Source organism: Lemur catta, chromosome 5 (genome assembly GCF_020740605.2).
Source record: "Lemur catta isolate mLemCat1 chromosome 5, mLemCat1.pri, whole genome shotgun sequence".
Classification (NCBI taxonomy): domain Eukaryota; kingdom Metazoa; phylum Chordata; class Mammalia; order Primates; family Lemuridae; genus Lemur; species Lemur catta.
The window spans coordinates 48,794,880-48,810,880 of NC_059132.1; the positions used below are offsets into that span (position 1 = coordinate 48,794,880).

General features: G+C 41.3%; 1 protein-coding gene across 3 annotated transcripts in view; it reads right to left on the reverse strand.

Annotated features, from left to right (window-relative positions):
- Positions 1-311: 311 nt before the first annotated feature.
- The window catches only part of LOC123638245 (desmoplakin), a 44,651-nt gene continuing 28,961 nt past the window's right edge, over positions 312-16,001 (reverse strand). For 2 of the 3 annotated variants that reach the window (XM_045551718.1, XM_045551719.1), the window contains exons 13-24: positions 15,623-15,749; positions 14,628-14,829; positions 14,154-14,380; positions 12,446-12,612; positions 11,871-12,009; positions 11,129-11,322; positions 9,949-10,111; positions 9,383-9,466; positions 8,846-8,953; positions 8,195-8,293; positions 5,273-7,567; positions 312-4,263 (exon numbers count right to left, since the gene is read on the reverse strand). In XM_045551718.1, coding sequence (XP_045407674.1) covers positions 1,018-4,263; positions 5,273-7,567; positions 8,195-8,293; positions 8,846-8,953; positions 9,383-9,466; positions 9,949-10,111; positions 11,129-11,322; positions 11,871-12,009; positions 12,446-12,612; positions 14,154-14,380; positions 14,628-14,829; positions 15,623-15,749 — 7,051 coding nt within the window. In that variant the 3' untranslated portion in view covers positions 312-1,017. The remainder of the gene's footprint in view (positions 4,264-5,272; positions 7,568-8,194; positions 8,294-8,845; positions 8,954-9,382; positions 9,467-9,948; positions 10,112-11,128; positions 11,323-11,870; positions 12,010-12,445; positions 12,613-14,153; positions 14,381-14,627; positions 14,830-15,622; positions 15,750-16,001) is intronic. The other variant, XM_045551720.1, reaches the window with a different exon arrangement.

Below are 16,001 nucleotides of genomic sequence, written 5' to 3' on the forward strand. Positions count from 1 at the left end.
AGATCACCTTCTAACAAAAATTTTTAATACTTTTTTGAGACACAGTCTCATTCTGTCACCCAGGCTAGAGTGCAATGGTGTCACACCATAGCTCACTGCAACCTCAAATTCCTGGCCTCAAGCAATCCTCCTGCCTCAGCCTCCCAAAGTGTTAGGATTACAGGCATGAGCCACTGTGCCTGGCCAATAGTCTTTCTTAGTAGGTATTTAGTAAACAAATAGTTTTAAGTCTATTTTATGATAAACAAAAAGCTGCTCCTAAATGCCCTTGTGTACATATATAAACATGTCATTAAATTAAAACACAAAAATTTCAAAAGTCTAAAATTTTATTGCCAGAATAGCAAACTTCATAAAGACACCTTTTTTAAGTACATAGAAAATGACAAGCAAAATAAACAGAAAACTTTGACCAAAGAAAAGCAAAGATTGCTGTTATCATGCACATATAGTCAAATTAATACCAAACCAAACAAGTACATTAAAGAGTATATGGGTATACAATCCACATTCTAAAACTAAAGGAGACACATTCCAAAATTCTTGGGTTTGGGGTGGGATTTTTGTGGTGGGTAGAGGAGGGCAGGTAATATTCTCCTAATACAGAAAATGGAAATATTTAGATGAGAATCAGAATGACTAAAATATCAGTGATTTATTTTTATTTTCAAGAATAGAAATCTGTATCATAAGCCCAAAAAAGTTGAAGAAGAATTGATCAAAAATCTAAATACAGAAGAGAAGAAACAAATTCTACGTTCAAGTTATGCTATCCTTACAAGTGATTACCACTTCACACACGCTACAGCCAAGTGTACTACACGAGTCAAAATGAGCTAAGAAGATAAGAAGCCAGAACAGCCTTTACTATTTGATTACAATCATGGCTATGTTTTTCTGTAAGCAAAAAATGTTCTATCACTATATTGCAAGCACCAGGTTTTCTTTTTTATTATTTAATAAAGTGGAAATTCATATAAATGAACCCAAGGTACAGCAACCCTTCCCAACTGACTACTAGTGCCCAATAGAGCTGCTGCTAAATGAGTAGGAGTAAGAGTAGGAAGAATTCCCTGTGGCATCAAAGCTTCCCCTCCGGGACCCACTGCGGGAACCAGAGCGAGAGCCTGAGCGAGATCCGGAACGAGATCCGGGGCGGGAGCCAGAGCGGGAGCCTGGAGCAGAAGACATGTTGTAAGGGCTAGGTAAGCCCTTAGAAGACACGGAGGCAGCTTCCAGAAGGCGCAACCCAGTGATATCTTCAACCATGCAGCGATTAATGGCATCCCTGTAGGATATTTTTAACTTGGTTTTGGGGCAGGTCAGGATTTTGGCATAGCTGCTGGTGTCTTGCAGCCTCTGTGCTGCTCGGCCGTCAATGAACCCCTTTCTGATGGCTTCTTCCGTGCTTATCCTCCCATGAACTTCAGGATCAACAAGGCCTCCTGTGAGGTACTGGAACTCCAGGAAGCGCTGACCGGCCTCGTAGGGGAGCCATTTTTCTTTCACTGCCTCTGCTGCTGACATCTTCTTTCCCTTCACGCCCTCGAAGCCAATGAAGGCTTTCTGAGCAGGCTTCAGCCTGGTGGCCATATCTTGGTCAATCAGACCCTGGGACACTGCATCCTGAAGCAACAGCTTCTGACCTGTGGTAGGGTGGATGATGCCGCCCGTGCAGGCCTGAGCCTCCAGAAGCCTCTGACCAGTGATGCTATCCACGATGCCCCGCTCTATACCTTCTGTAATGGAGATTTTCTCTAGGTTTTCTGTGTCAAAGATGGCTGCAATGGGGCTGGATTCTTCCAGGGGGTCAGACAGAGAGCTGCTCCTGATGGTTAAATTCCTGATGCTGGATATGGTAGAAATCTTACTTACTGAATCATGTCGGGAGCTGCTGAACACATCATCACTGACACTACTGCCCATGCTGCCGCTACTGCCCACACCATTTTTCAAGGAGATCATGTCAGCAAATTGAGTGAGGCTGAGGCTGCCAGATCGGTACTGATCAAAGAACTTCCTCTCAATAAGGCCCTTGTCAATGGCATCTTGAATATCATACTGACTGCCTGTTTTCCTGTCTACTAGGACCACTCTGGTGGAGCCATCTGATCCCGTGATGGTTATTTCTTCCCACTCACATTCCTGCTCACACAGTTCTTTGAAAGTATCATAATCGATAAGGCCCTTCTTGTAGGCCTCCTGAACAGACATCTCCTTATTGGTTTCTGGGTCAACTATAACCACTCTACGCTTCCTGAGGGTATTCTTTTGTGATGTCTGCACCTGTTTCTTCTTTTCTTTCAGGGGCAGAAGACAGAGCCCCGTTTCCTCATCCTTAATGCATCTCTCTTTTAGTTGCAGATAGGTAAGATTTTCTTCAGTGTTGGGGTCAAAAAATCCTTTTGTATCATCACTCGGATCTGAAAGAATCTCACTGAGCTCCTCATTGAAATAGCCCCTCTTGTACGCCATGTCAACTGGCAAACGATGGCTCTCCTTCGGGTCAATGATCCCACCAGTTGCAATCTGAGCTTCCAATAAGCGAATACCATGGCCCTTTTCAATGAGTTCCTTGTTCATGGCTTGGAACAAAGAGATGATGTTTCCTGTTTCAGGATCATTATACCCAGTGACAGCTCGTTCTGCAGACAGGAGCTTCTCTTTGAACTCAATGCCCACCAGACCTCTTTTGTAGGCTTCCTCCACTGGTAACCTCAAGTTGCTAACAGGATCCACTATAAAGCCAGTAGCTGCTTGGGCTTCCAGCAACTCCAGAGCAGTACCAGGTCGGACCAAGCCAATTTTCATGGCCTCATAAATGCCAAGCTTCTGTTTTGTGGTCTCATTGTATATGCCTGCTATGCAGCTTGAACCCTGAAGGAAGTCCTTAATTCTCTCACCAACCTCATCATAAGAAATCTGACCTGATTCCAGTTCGTGGACAGTGGACTGTCTCAATATACCAGAATCTACCAGCTCACTGACGGTCACAGGTTGACGGATTCCTTGGAAGGACATGCTTCTCTTCTGTACTGTCAGCAAGAGCAGACCAGTGTGTGGTTCGATTCTGCACCGTTCCTTCAGCTGCATGTAACTGACCTTCTTTTTGGTGACTGGATCCACAAAGTTTTTCTGACTATCTCGAGGATCATTCAGAGACCTATACAAATCTCTGTCAATCAGCCCACGGGCCAAGGCGACATCTTTTGGCAAAAAGACACTGTTCACAGGGTCTACTACACCCCCTGAAGCAATCTGGGCTTCCAACAGGCGCATTCCAGTTTCTCTATCAATCAAATTCTTCTTGATGGCTTCTGAAACAGATACTGTCTTGCCTGAAAATGGATCATCAAAACCCGTGATAGCTTTTTCTGCTGTATATATCTGCTGGCGGTCATCAAAGTCGATGAGGTCCCGAGCTATGGCACTGTCAACAGTCAGCTTCTCATTCCGATGGGGATCGATGATGCCACCTGTAGCTGCCTGGGCCTCCAGAAGCATGACTGTGGATTCTGGGGTGATTAATTTCTTTCTCTTGGCCTCTACCAAAGAGTATTTTTCCTTAGGAGAAGCAGAAGCTCCAGCAATAGCTCCTGCACCCCTAAGGAAAGGCTGGATTTCAGAAGCAACTTCTTCCACTGACTTCTTCCCCTTCAACAGTTTGTCCAAGGTTGTTTTGTCGATCAGCTGGCACTCATAGAGCTGCATCGCTGTCACCTTCTTCCTCAGCCCATCAAAAACCAGCTTGGAGGAATCGACAGTCCACTCGTACTCAGTCTGGGTCTCCCGGTGGGACCCATATGGGCGCTGTCTGAGTTTGTCGATCTCCCTCTGAAGTCGGCAGCGTTCTGTTTCCAGCTGCGACTGTGTCTCCCTGGTGGAATCCTCCAGCTTGCGCCTGCACCTCTCTTCAATCCTCTTGATCTCCGCTTGGAGTCGTTCAATCTCACTCCTAAGGCCGTTCTTCTCTCTCTCACTCTTTTCTCTGTCTGACTCTATCTTCCTGATAGCCTCCTCCTTGCGAGAATATTGAGTTTTCCACTGATTCAGGTCATTCTGGATTTGCTGCTTCTCACACTCCAGCCGCTGCTTCGCCCTGCTTTCTGCCTCAAGAGCTGCTTTTGCGCGATTCAGTTCATCCTCCAGCCTCTGCAGCCTGGCCTTGTCTTGCTCCAGGACTTTGATTTTCACCAGAAGACTCTCTCTTTCCTGCACCACCTGAGTACACTGACTCTTTGATTCCTGGATCCTATTAGATGCCTAAAATTTAAAAAGAAAGAAATGGGAGGGAAAAAAATAATGTTTTGATTAGATCATAATTTAACCTCATTTCCTGTATCTTAAAAAAAACTTTGTTTACTTATTTTTCCTTTCTATGTTTTCCCTGGATATACTGTGAGCTTGTTATCTTATAAATTCATGGAAGAAATTCTATCAATATATGTTGCCAGTTTGATTAATGGCTTCACACTTACTATTTTTTTTCCATAGAAGGAATTAGGAAAAGTAGACTTGTCTTACTCTTAACAATAATTATGGTTTGAAAAAATATGGGGAGTTTTATTCCAGGTCATCATACGTGCTACACCTACATCTCACCTGTTATAGCTGTACTAACATGTTTGATAAAGCAATACAAATGGATGGATATATATACACAAGCATCCCACCCAGCCCCACACAAATATTGTCTATAGAAGTCAAATTTATTAGAAGTTAAAGAAGTTATTTTAAAATTAGGGGTTAAAAGAAGAAGAGCCAAACAAAAACAATGATACGAGGGCCATGATCAAAAGAGAACACAGAATAATGTGTGCAGAGAAATAATATAAGCCAGCATGAAAAGTATTTTCAAAATTGCACAGAGAAGCACTTTAATATGGCTTCTATTTAGGAAAACTTTCAGTACAAATGTGCATTGCAGCTCACTAAACAAGAGCTATCCTCTAGGAAGCAGAACGAAACATTCAGAGAAAGTGATCACAGATGTGAAACACATGCTAAAGTTCTCAAAAGCAGGGCCACACACATGCTGCACACAGACTGGCATTTGATGCAGTAACAGAATAGCAGGGCACCCAGCACTGAAATGACTTTAAGGCAGTGATGTGAATTGTGACTGGTGCTAGTCATAAACGGAGCAGGAAATAGAAAGGTTAGACTTTCTGTAAAGCATCTATCTGAGCAGCAAGAGCACAGTTCAGATTAGATGATAACGGGATGAATAATTTGAGAAACAGTGAAGCTGCGATCAAATATTTGTGAATACCTCTAAAGCCTGCTTTTGGAATTTCTCAATTTCCTGTCTCAAATTTTCCCTCTCTCTCTGCAAATCATTAATCAGCCCTTGCAGTTCCAGGGTTCGGTTGTTGCTGATCTGCAGTTGGCTCCTCAGCTCAGAGATGGTGGCATTTTTATCACTATCCGCTTCACTCCGGCCCCTCCTCAGGTCGTCATACTCCAGCCTCAGGTTCCGCAGTTCTTCCTCCAACATCAAGTGCTCCTTCGTCAGGTTCTCTGTGAGAGACTGCAGCCTCTCAATTTCTATTTTGCTTTCGTTTAAACTTCTGCTTTTATCTTCTATGGCCTTCTGGAAATGCTCATTCCTCAAGTGCGCCTGTTTGACATTGTCCTGTTCCTGGAGCAACTGCCGCCTCAGGGCCTCAACCTCAGAGGACAGCCTCCTCAGATCTTCCTGGGTCCTCTGCTTCTCCCTCAGGTGGCCCTCCAGGACATCCCTCTGCTGCCGGAGATCATCCTCGCTCCTCTTCTTAACGATGTACGCCTGCTCCAGCTGCTGGGTCAGGTTGGTGATTTTGATGGCTTGCTCCTTCAGCGACTTCCTCATGCCCTCCAGCTCTTCCTCCAGCTTCTTCCTCTTGGAGGAGTCGTCAGAGGCCGTCCTCTTCAACCAAGTCAGCTCCTCTTCCACTTTCTGCTTCTGCAGTTGCAGCTCTTTCAGAGAGTTCTGGAATCGTGTGATGTCCTGGTCCTTCACGGTCCTCTCCTGGAAAACCCTCTCATAGTCGATTCTCAGGCGCGTCAGTTCTTGCTCCTGACCCTTCAGTTTGGTTATCGTCTCAGTCGCGCTGCTGTTTGCTTTCTGCAGGTCATACTGGGCCCTCTGTAATTTCGCGTTTTCATCTTCCAGGCATTTCCGTTCGTTTGTTTCTTTGTCGATCAGTTGCTTTAACCTTTCTATCTCCTTGTTTTTATCCTGGATGGTTTTGGCAGCATCATCAAGAGACTGCTTATATCTCATGCTCTCTTCCGTTCGAATCTGAGTGACCTGCCTCAGCTCAATCTCCAGCTGCTGTTTCCTCTGAGACACCTCGGAGCCAGCAGCCTTTTGCTGTTGGACATTTTCTTCCACCTTCCTGAGATTCTCCGTGGTCTGGGCTAATGTGTTCTTCAGCCTCTCTATTTCTTCAGATAAGCTCCTGTTCTCTCTGGTGAGATTGTCTATCTGGGCACGGTAGCCGCTGGTGTCCTCCTCCTTCTGCATGGTGAGCTGGTGGATGGTGGTCTTGGTGATGTTGATCTCCGTCTCGAACTGGTTTTTTAAGCTAATGATCTCCTCATCGTAACTGTTTCTTACCTTACCCAGTTCATTTTCATATTCCCAGCGGCGTTTGGCCTCCTCCTGAAATTCAGCTTTGAGTCTTTCGATCTCCTTGTTTTTGTCCTGAATGGTCTTGGCAGCCTCCTCCAGCGACTGCTTGTGTCGCGCATTGTCCTCCGAGCGCTGCTGGATGACCTGCTTCAGCTCTATCTCCAGATGCTGCTTCTTTTGCATCATCTCAGAGCCACAGGCTTTCTGCTGAAGGGCATTTTCTTCAGCCCGCCTTCGCTGCTCGGTGGCCTGCAAGATGCTGTCGTTGAGCCTGACAATTTCATCCTTCAGATCTCGGTTTTCCCTACAGAGTTTATCAAGCTGGTTTCTAAGATTTTTGGAATCATCCTCTTTTTGCATGGATATTTCCTTGATGGTGGTCTTCGTAATGTTAATCTCTGTTTCATACTTGTTCCTTAAATTACTCATCTCCTCATTATAGTGGTTTCTTACCTTTGCCAGCTCATTTTCATATTCTCTCTTCCGGGCTCCCTCCTCCTGAAGAAGAACCCTCAACCTTTCTATCTCATACTCCTTCTCCTTGATGGCTTTCTCAGACTCTAATTTCTGCCAGCCGAGGGTCTCCTTTTCACATTGCCTTGCTTTCTGCAGTTGGTCGTAGTCGTTCTTCTGCTGGTCAAATCTGTCTTCCACAGATTTTCGTCTCCTCTTTTCGTCTTCGATCTCATATGTCAGTCGGGTGATCTTCTCATTGAGATCTTTTATTTGGCCGTAGCATTTGTCTAGATTTTGCTTGGCCGACTTCCCATCCAGCTCAGCCTGCCTCTTCAGCTCCTCCAGGCTCACAAGCTTGGCTTTGAACTGGGAACACTCTGCCTGGTATTTCTGCAGGTTCTGATCCAGGAATTTGTTCTTATTGCAGTTTTCCGAGTTGGCATCTCGAGCCAGTCTGAGCTCCTCTTCCAAAACTTCAATCTTGGTATTTTTCAGCTGTGGAAATGAAATCAGAAATTAGGTTAAAAGAAAAACACCTCAAATCCCAAGAAAGAAGCAGTGCTTTTCCTCTCACGGACCAATGTGCATTCTCATTTCTCTTTATAAACCTGTGCGTGTGCACGCATACATACACACACACACACACACACACACACACACACACACGCCCTCACATACATAAAGAGTGATCTGAGGCAAGAACCACTACACAAAAATTCAAGAAATCTGGATTCTCGTCATAATTCCTCCATCAGCTGCTCATATGATCTTAGCAAATGATATATTGTCTTTGAGTTTCAGATTCCTCATCTGTAAAATGAGGTAATTTCTTTCAAGATCAGAAGCTTATGATTTCATAAATTTGTTCCCTTTATTTCAAGGTATAAAGTAAGTTTCCACATAAACTCAATTCGAGTACCAGAAATGAGGATTAAAGTGAACAATCACTCAATATGAAAAATTCAAATCCAGCTAGTCCAAGATGTTCTTATCCTTAACACAAAGAAATGAAGCAAATTCTTTAAAGTTATGTCCAAATCCAAGTTATAATAAGGCAGTAATAATAATGTTTTATTCCGTTTTCTTTCTTGATGCTCCATGTAAATAAAGTAAGTAAATTACCTTCAAATCTTCCAAACTCTTCAGCATCTCACTTAAGAATCTGTAATAGTCTCCGGACCTTGTAAGTAGTTCTATGTACCGAGCATGAATATCTGCAGCCTTGGAGAGAAGGAAGGAAAGAAAAAAAGATATCACATTCAAAAAAAGTCCTATTAAGATGACCTTTTGTTTTCTAAAATAATAAAATAGTGAAATTATAACTTAAAGAGTGAATTCCCTTCTTTCAGGCATGCTAATTCCAAAACCTAGAAGTACAGCAAAACAAAGGGTTAAAAACATTGTATCCCATCCTCATCCCACCAGGCTGTTTCCCCTAAACCATCTGATAGTTGATGTTCTCTGACATCTTTGGGAAGAAGTTCTTTCAGAAATCTATATATTTTCCACTTTTTAGAAATCTCCTTCATTGAAATTTAAGCTCAATTTCTGCAAAGACTCTAAATGACAGATTTAGACTTCCCTTGATCATTTCTGAAAATGTATCATCAATGACTCATACTGGAGGGAGCATAACCTGCTATTAAACTTTTTTGAAAGGACCCTCTACAAGGGATGAATCCAGGGACAGGAGGGAAGATAGGCAGGAGACAGAGCAAAGAGAAGAGGCAGAAGGAGAGACAGGTTCTAAGAAATATGCAGCGATATGTATACCTCTTGCAGAATCACCCCAGAAGGGGACTGAACCATGGCTCTCTTGATAGGTATGTTCAGTAGAGTCTCCAGTCCTGAGGTGTACGATGCCAGCTGAAGCTCATAATCCTGCAGAATAATAAAGTTTAAGAAAAACATCTACATGGACTTAAAAGGAGTCGCTAATGGCTACAGTTCCAGTTTTAAACCATCAAGCTGTATTTCTAATGACCAACCCCAAAGATAATGTGCCATTAGTGTCCAAGCAGCTAATATTGTATTACTAATCCAAGCAGTACACCTTTGTGTGCTAACTGCAGAATTTGGCCCATACCACCAATCTAAAGAATAGAGACCAGCACATTGGTGTGGACAGTGACAGTATAGAACGAATTCAAGTCAACGGATAACAAACTTTTATGGTTTGTTCAGGAGAGAATATATAAAAGCCATAATCATTATCCTCAAGAAGTTTATAATCTTTAAAACAAATCAGCAAGTAATGCTGTTAATAATATTCTTGATGAAACACCAACATTCTTTATGCAACCCACCTACCTTAATTGAATTTGCACAAAGTTCAGCAATTTTTTGTACTTCTTCTGATTTGTCTCGTTTGCCACATATCTCATTGTGCAAGTTCTATACAAAAAATAAAACATTTACAAATGGTAAGGTATACAAATATTTTTTAATAAATGTTATTTCACTCTTCTACCACTGCTATTTTTTTTTCCTTTAGTGTATTACTACATGTACTGGCCTCATAATCTCATAGTTACAGCTTAAGACATGAGCATTTTTTTCCATTCAGAAAACTGAAGGAGGAAAAGAGGTTATTTTCTAAGAAGTCAGCACTGTTTTCTGGTCTTTTTACCTCAATTTATAAAGATATTTTACTATAACATGAGAAGAACATTACATTATTTCTATGTTCATAATTGTATTTCTTCGTAAATACCTCAGTTGCTTTTCCTCTGGGCATTCTTTATGTATTCAAAAATGGATTGATAGTATTAAATACTCTTCATTTGAAATCTAAGCACTGCTGTGAAAACCAGAGGAAAATACAGCTTACACCCAATTAATCTCAAAACAGCTATGAATGACAAGTTGGCTTATACCTTCTGGTCATTCAAAAATCGCATGACTGTGTTGGAATCTCCAAATTTCATAGATTCTAAGGAATCCTGGCGGCGTTTGGCATCATGGAGCCACTTGCAGAAAGCCTGATAGTTATCGCGATAATTCCTCAGTTGCTTGATTTGTTTTTCCAGATCCCATAATCTGAGGGAAAATATATAAAATAAAATCATTATTTTATTAGTTCCTAAAATATGTACATAGTCATGAAGCAATTCACTAGGCATATACCCGAGAAAACTGAAAACACATGCCCACACGAAACTTGTACATAAATGTTCACAGCAGCACTTTTCATCACAGCTAAAAGTTGGAAACCACTCAGATATCTACCAACTGATGAAAAGATTAACAAAAATGTGGTATAGCCAAATGATGGGATATTATTCAGCCATAAAAAGAAATGAAAAAAATAAAATAGAAAATGAAGAAATGAAGACTGAAACATGCTACAACATGGGTGAACCCCGAAAGCATTATACGAAGTGGAAGAAGCCAGTCACAAAGAATCGCCTACCGCAGGATTCCACTTAAAGGAAATGTCTAGAACAGGCAAAGCCATAGGATAGAAAGTAGACTGAGGATCGCCAAGGGCTGGGGAGTGACTGCCAATGGGAACAGAAGTTTCTTTCCAGGGTAATGAAAATGTTCAAAACTCGGGTTGTCACAACGGTTGCACAATTCTGAATATACTTAAACCCACTGAATTGTACACTTTAAATGGGTAAGTTGTATGGCATGTGCATTACATCTCAATACAGATGTTTTCTAAAAGCACTGCTAATAAAATGGACTACAGACAAGACAATTCTGGAGACTTTTTTTAGACCCTCATTTGTAGTAAGGCATTTCTTTTATATAAAACTTCGTTTTGATAAATTTTTGGAGAACGCTTACTCAAAGCAGCCATTCCTTCCAACAGTATTAACAAGAGTTGATGGGACACAAAGGTTGACTAAATGGCTTCTGTTGTTTCTCTAAGACCCTGTGACACACTCTCTTTCCATCTGAAACAAAGCTGCCAACAGGCAGTCCAGGAAAAGAGCCTGCTAGGCCTAACTTCAGCACAAAACAAAACCTGTTTTTTGCAGCGCTCCCTTCAAGTGACATTATCATGCGAATAGCCAAATGGGAAGAACGTGGGGAAGAAGGTTGGCACACCTGTAGTCTATCTGCTTATCTATCCTTTGCCAGCGATCTGTCAGCTGTGTGACTTTTTCACTGAACTTGCCCAGATCCAGGTCATAAAGTGGATACTGCTGTGAAGTCTGAGAGTGGATCTGCTGGGCTTTCTGCAGTTCTGTCTTCATAGTGGCCAACAACGACTTCTTCAAGTTCAAGTCGTTTTTTATTTTCTGCAAGAGGAAAAAAAATGACTACAAATTAATCCCTTCTCCCACTGTGTGCTATACTACGAGTCACCAAATATGGAAAAAAAAAAGTTATGACACACTTTAGAATATTCATATTTTTAGGTGAAAACACATTTATGGAATTGCATTTCCCAGTATTTGTTCCAATGATCTAGTGCCTTGTGCTACTCTGTTAGAAAAGGATTCAATGTGTAACTTAGTTTGAGAAATGCTAACTATCACATTTCATTCCTGAATAATTCTAATGTATATTAACATACTAAAGGTACTGAGAAGTCCTGTAGTAAAGAAACCAGTTTAACTCAGCATTCTTCAAACTAATCACACTGCAAATTACTTTCTCACATAGTTTCTGCTAACACTCTGGAAAACAGAGTTCTAGAGATCACTGATATCAACCATGTGTGGCCAACTGAATCTAGTAATCCTCAAAACTCACGAAAACCTACTGAGGCTCTATATTACAATTGGGAGCTTAGTCCTGTATTATTTCCTATAAACGGAGCCATTGGTATGACCTTTCAAGTTACCTTCAATCCACAGCGGTAAGCTTCCACTTTATCCAGGTCCAGGTAGACAGTTTCTTCCTCCGTGAGTCTGGCTTCGTAAACCTTTAACATGTCCTCTGTTTGGAGAATGGCCTGGAGTAGCGCTCTCACTGTGCACAAGCTAGAAAGAGCAGAAGAGACACAAAATTGCTGGGAACATAACGAAACTGTGAACATCTGGCTTGCGTCACTACTAATGAAAAAGACTAATATTAATATGAATAAAAATTTATTTTGTCTATTTATAAGACACAAGAGCAGTAATTTTTTTTCTCTATCATGATTCAGACCACTATTTCGCATTCACTGAAGAATTCTCAAGTTCTGGCCCTTGGAGTTTACCTTGATTCTAAGATATATTAAATTCCAGAACAGTGGAATTAACATGCTAATCTAGAGGACATTCTCTCAAAACCACAGGATAATGTCAGTAACCCTTTAGTAATAAGAGAAACTGCAAGGCAAAGGTTCCAGCAAGCTAAGCATCCAAACAAATGGAGTTTGAAAAAAATGAAGCTTGAGAAAAGCAAAGTATTTCAGATTTTAGTCGTGTTTACCTATTTAAGTAGCCATCTGTAACGCCATTGATATTTTCCAGTTTCTGAAACAGTCCGAATACCTCATTCTGTAAATAGCAATACTTTTCAGAACCTCTGAAGTTAGCAAGCATATCTTTAAGCTGGTTGAGAACTTCAGCAATTCCTTGAGAATCATTCTGCACACTCTGTCAAAAAAGCAAAGTCCTTTTGATTTAGCTGTCAATCATTTTTTTTACTTTTTTATTGTAGACTTTTAAGGTACACAACATGCTGTTTTGATATATATACACAATACACACACACAGTGAAATGATTACTACAGGTAAGCAAATTAACTTTCCATAGTTATTTTTTTTTAATATGTGTGTTAAAAGCACCTAAGACCTACTCTGAGCAAATTTTCAATATACACTACAACATTATTTCTTATAATACCTCCCGTTGTACATTAGCACTCTAGACTTATTCATCCTACATAACTGTAAGCTTATAGTGTTTGATTTACCATTTCCCCATTGCCTTCTCCTTTCTGCCCCCTGGTAATCATGGTTCTACCCTGTTTCTATGTACTAGACTTTTTTCTTAGCTTCTGCATATAAGTGAGATCATGCTGCATTTGTCTTTCTACGTCTGGCTTATCTTACTTAGCATAATGTCTTCTAGGTTCAAGCATGTTTTTGTAAATGGCAGTTATCTTCTTTTTTGAAGCTGAATAATATTCCATTGCATACATATAGTCACACAGTCAGGCGCTCTATAATGATGTTTCAGTCAACAATGAACTGCATGTACGATGGTGAGCCCGTAAAATTATAATACCATACTTTTACTGTATCCTTTCTATGTTTAGATATGTTTAGGTACACAAATACTCATTGTGTTATAACTGCCCACAGTATTCTGTACAGTAACATGTTGTACAGGTTTGTAGCCTAGGTGTGCAGCAGGCTATGCCATCTAGGTTTGTGTAGGTATACTCCATGATGTTAGCACAATGGCAAAATTGCCTAATGACACATTTTTCAGAACATATCCCTGTCATAAGCAACACATTACTGTATGCCATCATTTGGCACACCATGATTATACAGAAGTTAACACTCTGCATTGATTATTTTTGCCCTTTAAAAGTCCATCAAATGTAAAGAATTCAAGAAAGAGACAGTTGATGTTTCATCTATTTCTTTAGCATGGCCATTTTAGCACTGTGTAAATGTGACCCTCTTACTTAGAATATACATATCTTGAACATTTCAATGCAGTGCCCAGGCTTGGCTGAGCAGAAAATATCACTGAGTTAGGGGTTGACACATCTGGGCTATAGTGACAGCTCTGTCTATGGCTTTGAGATCTTACCTCAACAACCAAATCTCTTCGTGTCAGAGTTCTGTCCGTCTATAAATAAAGATAATCTCATCTTTTAGCCCATGCCACAGGTTGCTCTACATAAGAAGCCCAATTAACGTTTGTGAAAACTTTTGAGATGGACTGTAGCCTGATTCAGCAACCCACAAACTTAATAGCAAAGATGGTTTAGCCCCCAACCTAATAACCTTCTACAAATTTAGAAACATGGGAAAGAAAAAAGACAATCCTACCAGAACCCTGTCTTCTTGAAAAGTAATATTTCTTGCCTATGAACATTTAAACCAGGAGGGTTTTTTATTCGTTTGCAGATAAACATAAATACACAGAGAAATCAGGCAAAATACTAATGTTCACCAACCTTCAGCTCATTTATTTTCAGTGTGATGTGGTGTGTAGACCCCTGGTCTGCTAGAAGGAGGTTTTTCAGAGACATCCTGCCCTCACAGTGCTCCATCTGCCTGCGAATCTTCTGCAGTTCTATCAGCATCCACGTTTCTTGCTTGTCATTTTCTCTGTTGGTTTCGATTACTTTATTATGGTTGACATCTTGGCAGGTACCAAGATGAGTGATTTCAGTTGTGGTTACTGGAAAAAGAAGTGAGGGCCACAAAAATCAGAATTTCTAGCTAGCAAGGTGGTAGGGCTCAAAAGGCATCCTTACTGGATAAAAGTATATCTACTTCCTTTGATTTGATTCTGAACATTTAGTGCGTAAATGACTTTGGATCTCTCTCTTTCAAAGAAATGGTTCTGAAACTAGTTTTATGTAAGCTATTTTCTCTTTTAAATTGCATATGCAGTTGATACAAAGAGAAGAATGTCCCAAGCTCACCTGTCTGGTGCTGGGGGTGGCCAGGAAGCTGAATGACCAGGGTCTGGTAATGCTTCTGGGCATCAGTGAACTGTGACTGTATTTTCCTCTTGTCATCATCTCCAAACATCTCTGAGCCTTGACTGTTTCTGATAAACTCTTGGTAATGTAACTCAAGGTCCTGTATTGTCTTCAGGTAATCTTCCTGCCGCATGGTTTTCAGCTGGAGGCAAACCAGGCAGAAGTGATTTGAGATTTATGATGGCCCACCCATTGTAATCCAGAAGAGTCAGCCAAAAAATGTCCCCGCTAGATTGGGCTCAAGGCAACACTCATCAGAGGCCCATTAAGATATAAAAGGTCTGCAGGTTTAGACTTTGCTCCCAAGAACCAGAGCAGTAGGATGCTGATTGTTTTTTCCTGCAGAATTTTTTTCTTCAAATGAAATATTACTCAGAAGCCCCAAATATAGAGCAGAGCACAGCAAAGCAGCTCTAACTACAAAAAGAAAAGAGTTTGGAGGACTCCAAAACTTACTTATCCTGTGCCCCTCTCCTCATCTCCATCATCCCTACCACCCCTAAAGGACACAAACACACCCCTAGGATTCTTCAAACCATAATTTGAAAACCACTGATTTAGTGTAACTAATGCTTGGGGTGCTCTTCTAAGAATTGCATCCCACCTTTTACCCTTGTGATATCCAGTTGATTATTTATGACCTAACTGTCCATTACATCCAAGGAAAACAGGACCCATGCCTTTTCCACAGGTACTTCTGGCTTCTCAGGCCACTTGAATTAGTATAACTTCTGTGTCTCATAACCAGCCATGTGCTAATTCTTCCCGTTCTCCCCTCCGCACAGACCAAACCCTCTAAGGAAGGCTAAGCTGACTCACATAATGAGACACGAAAGCATTAGCAGCACAGCTATAGTCTAACCGGTGGGAACGAGCACTTGCAGGGGGCAGCATGGCACTCCCTCTGGGCAGCCTGAGCGGTCCCGAGGACGTACCTTGGCGATAGTCATGGCCCTGATTTTCTCGATGTCGATCATGCAGTAATGCCAGGACACCAGGCTCTTCATGTTGATGTAGAGCTGGTTCCACAGAGCCAAGATGGCTTCATAGTACTGCTCAATCCTAGGAGGCACAAAGCGAAAACACACTAGAGCCAGCCTTTCAAACGTCATCCCACCTGGGAAACCTGGACATGCCTACACAACTGCACAAAACTATTAATACAATAATCACTCAAAGAGTAACTGGTATATGTATAATTAATTTTCACAACAGTCACCATTTTAATGGATTTGGATTCATTTACTCTCCCAAAAGTACATTCTCAATTTATCTATTATACATTATTGGCTGAAATACACACTACAATTTTTT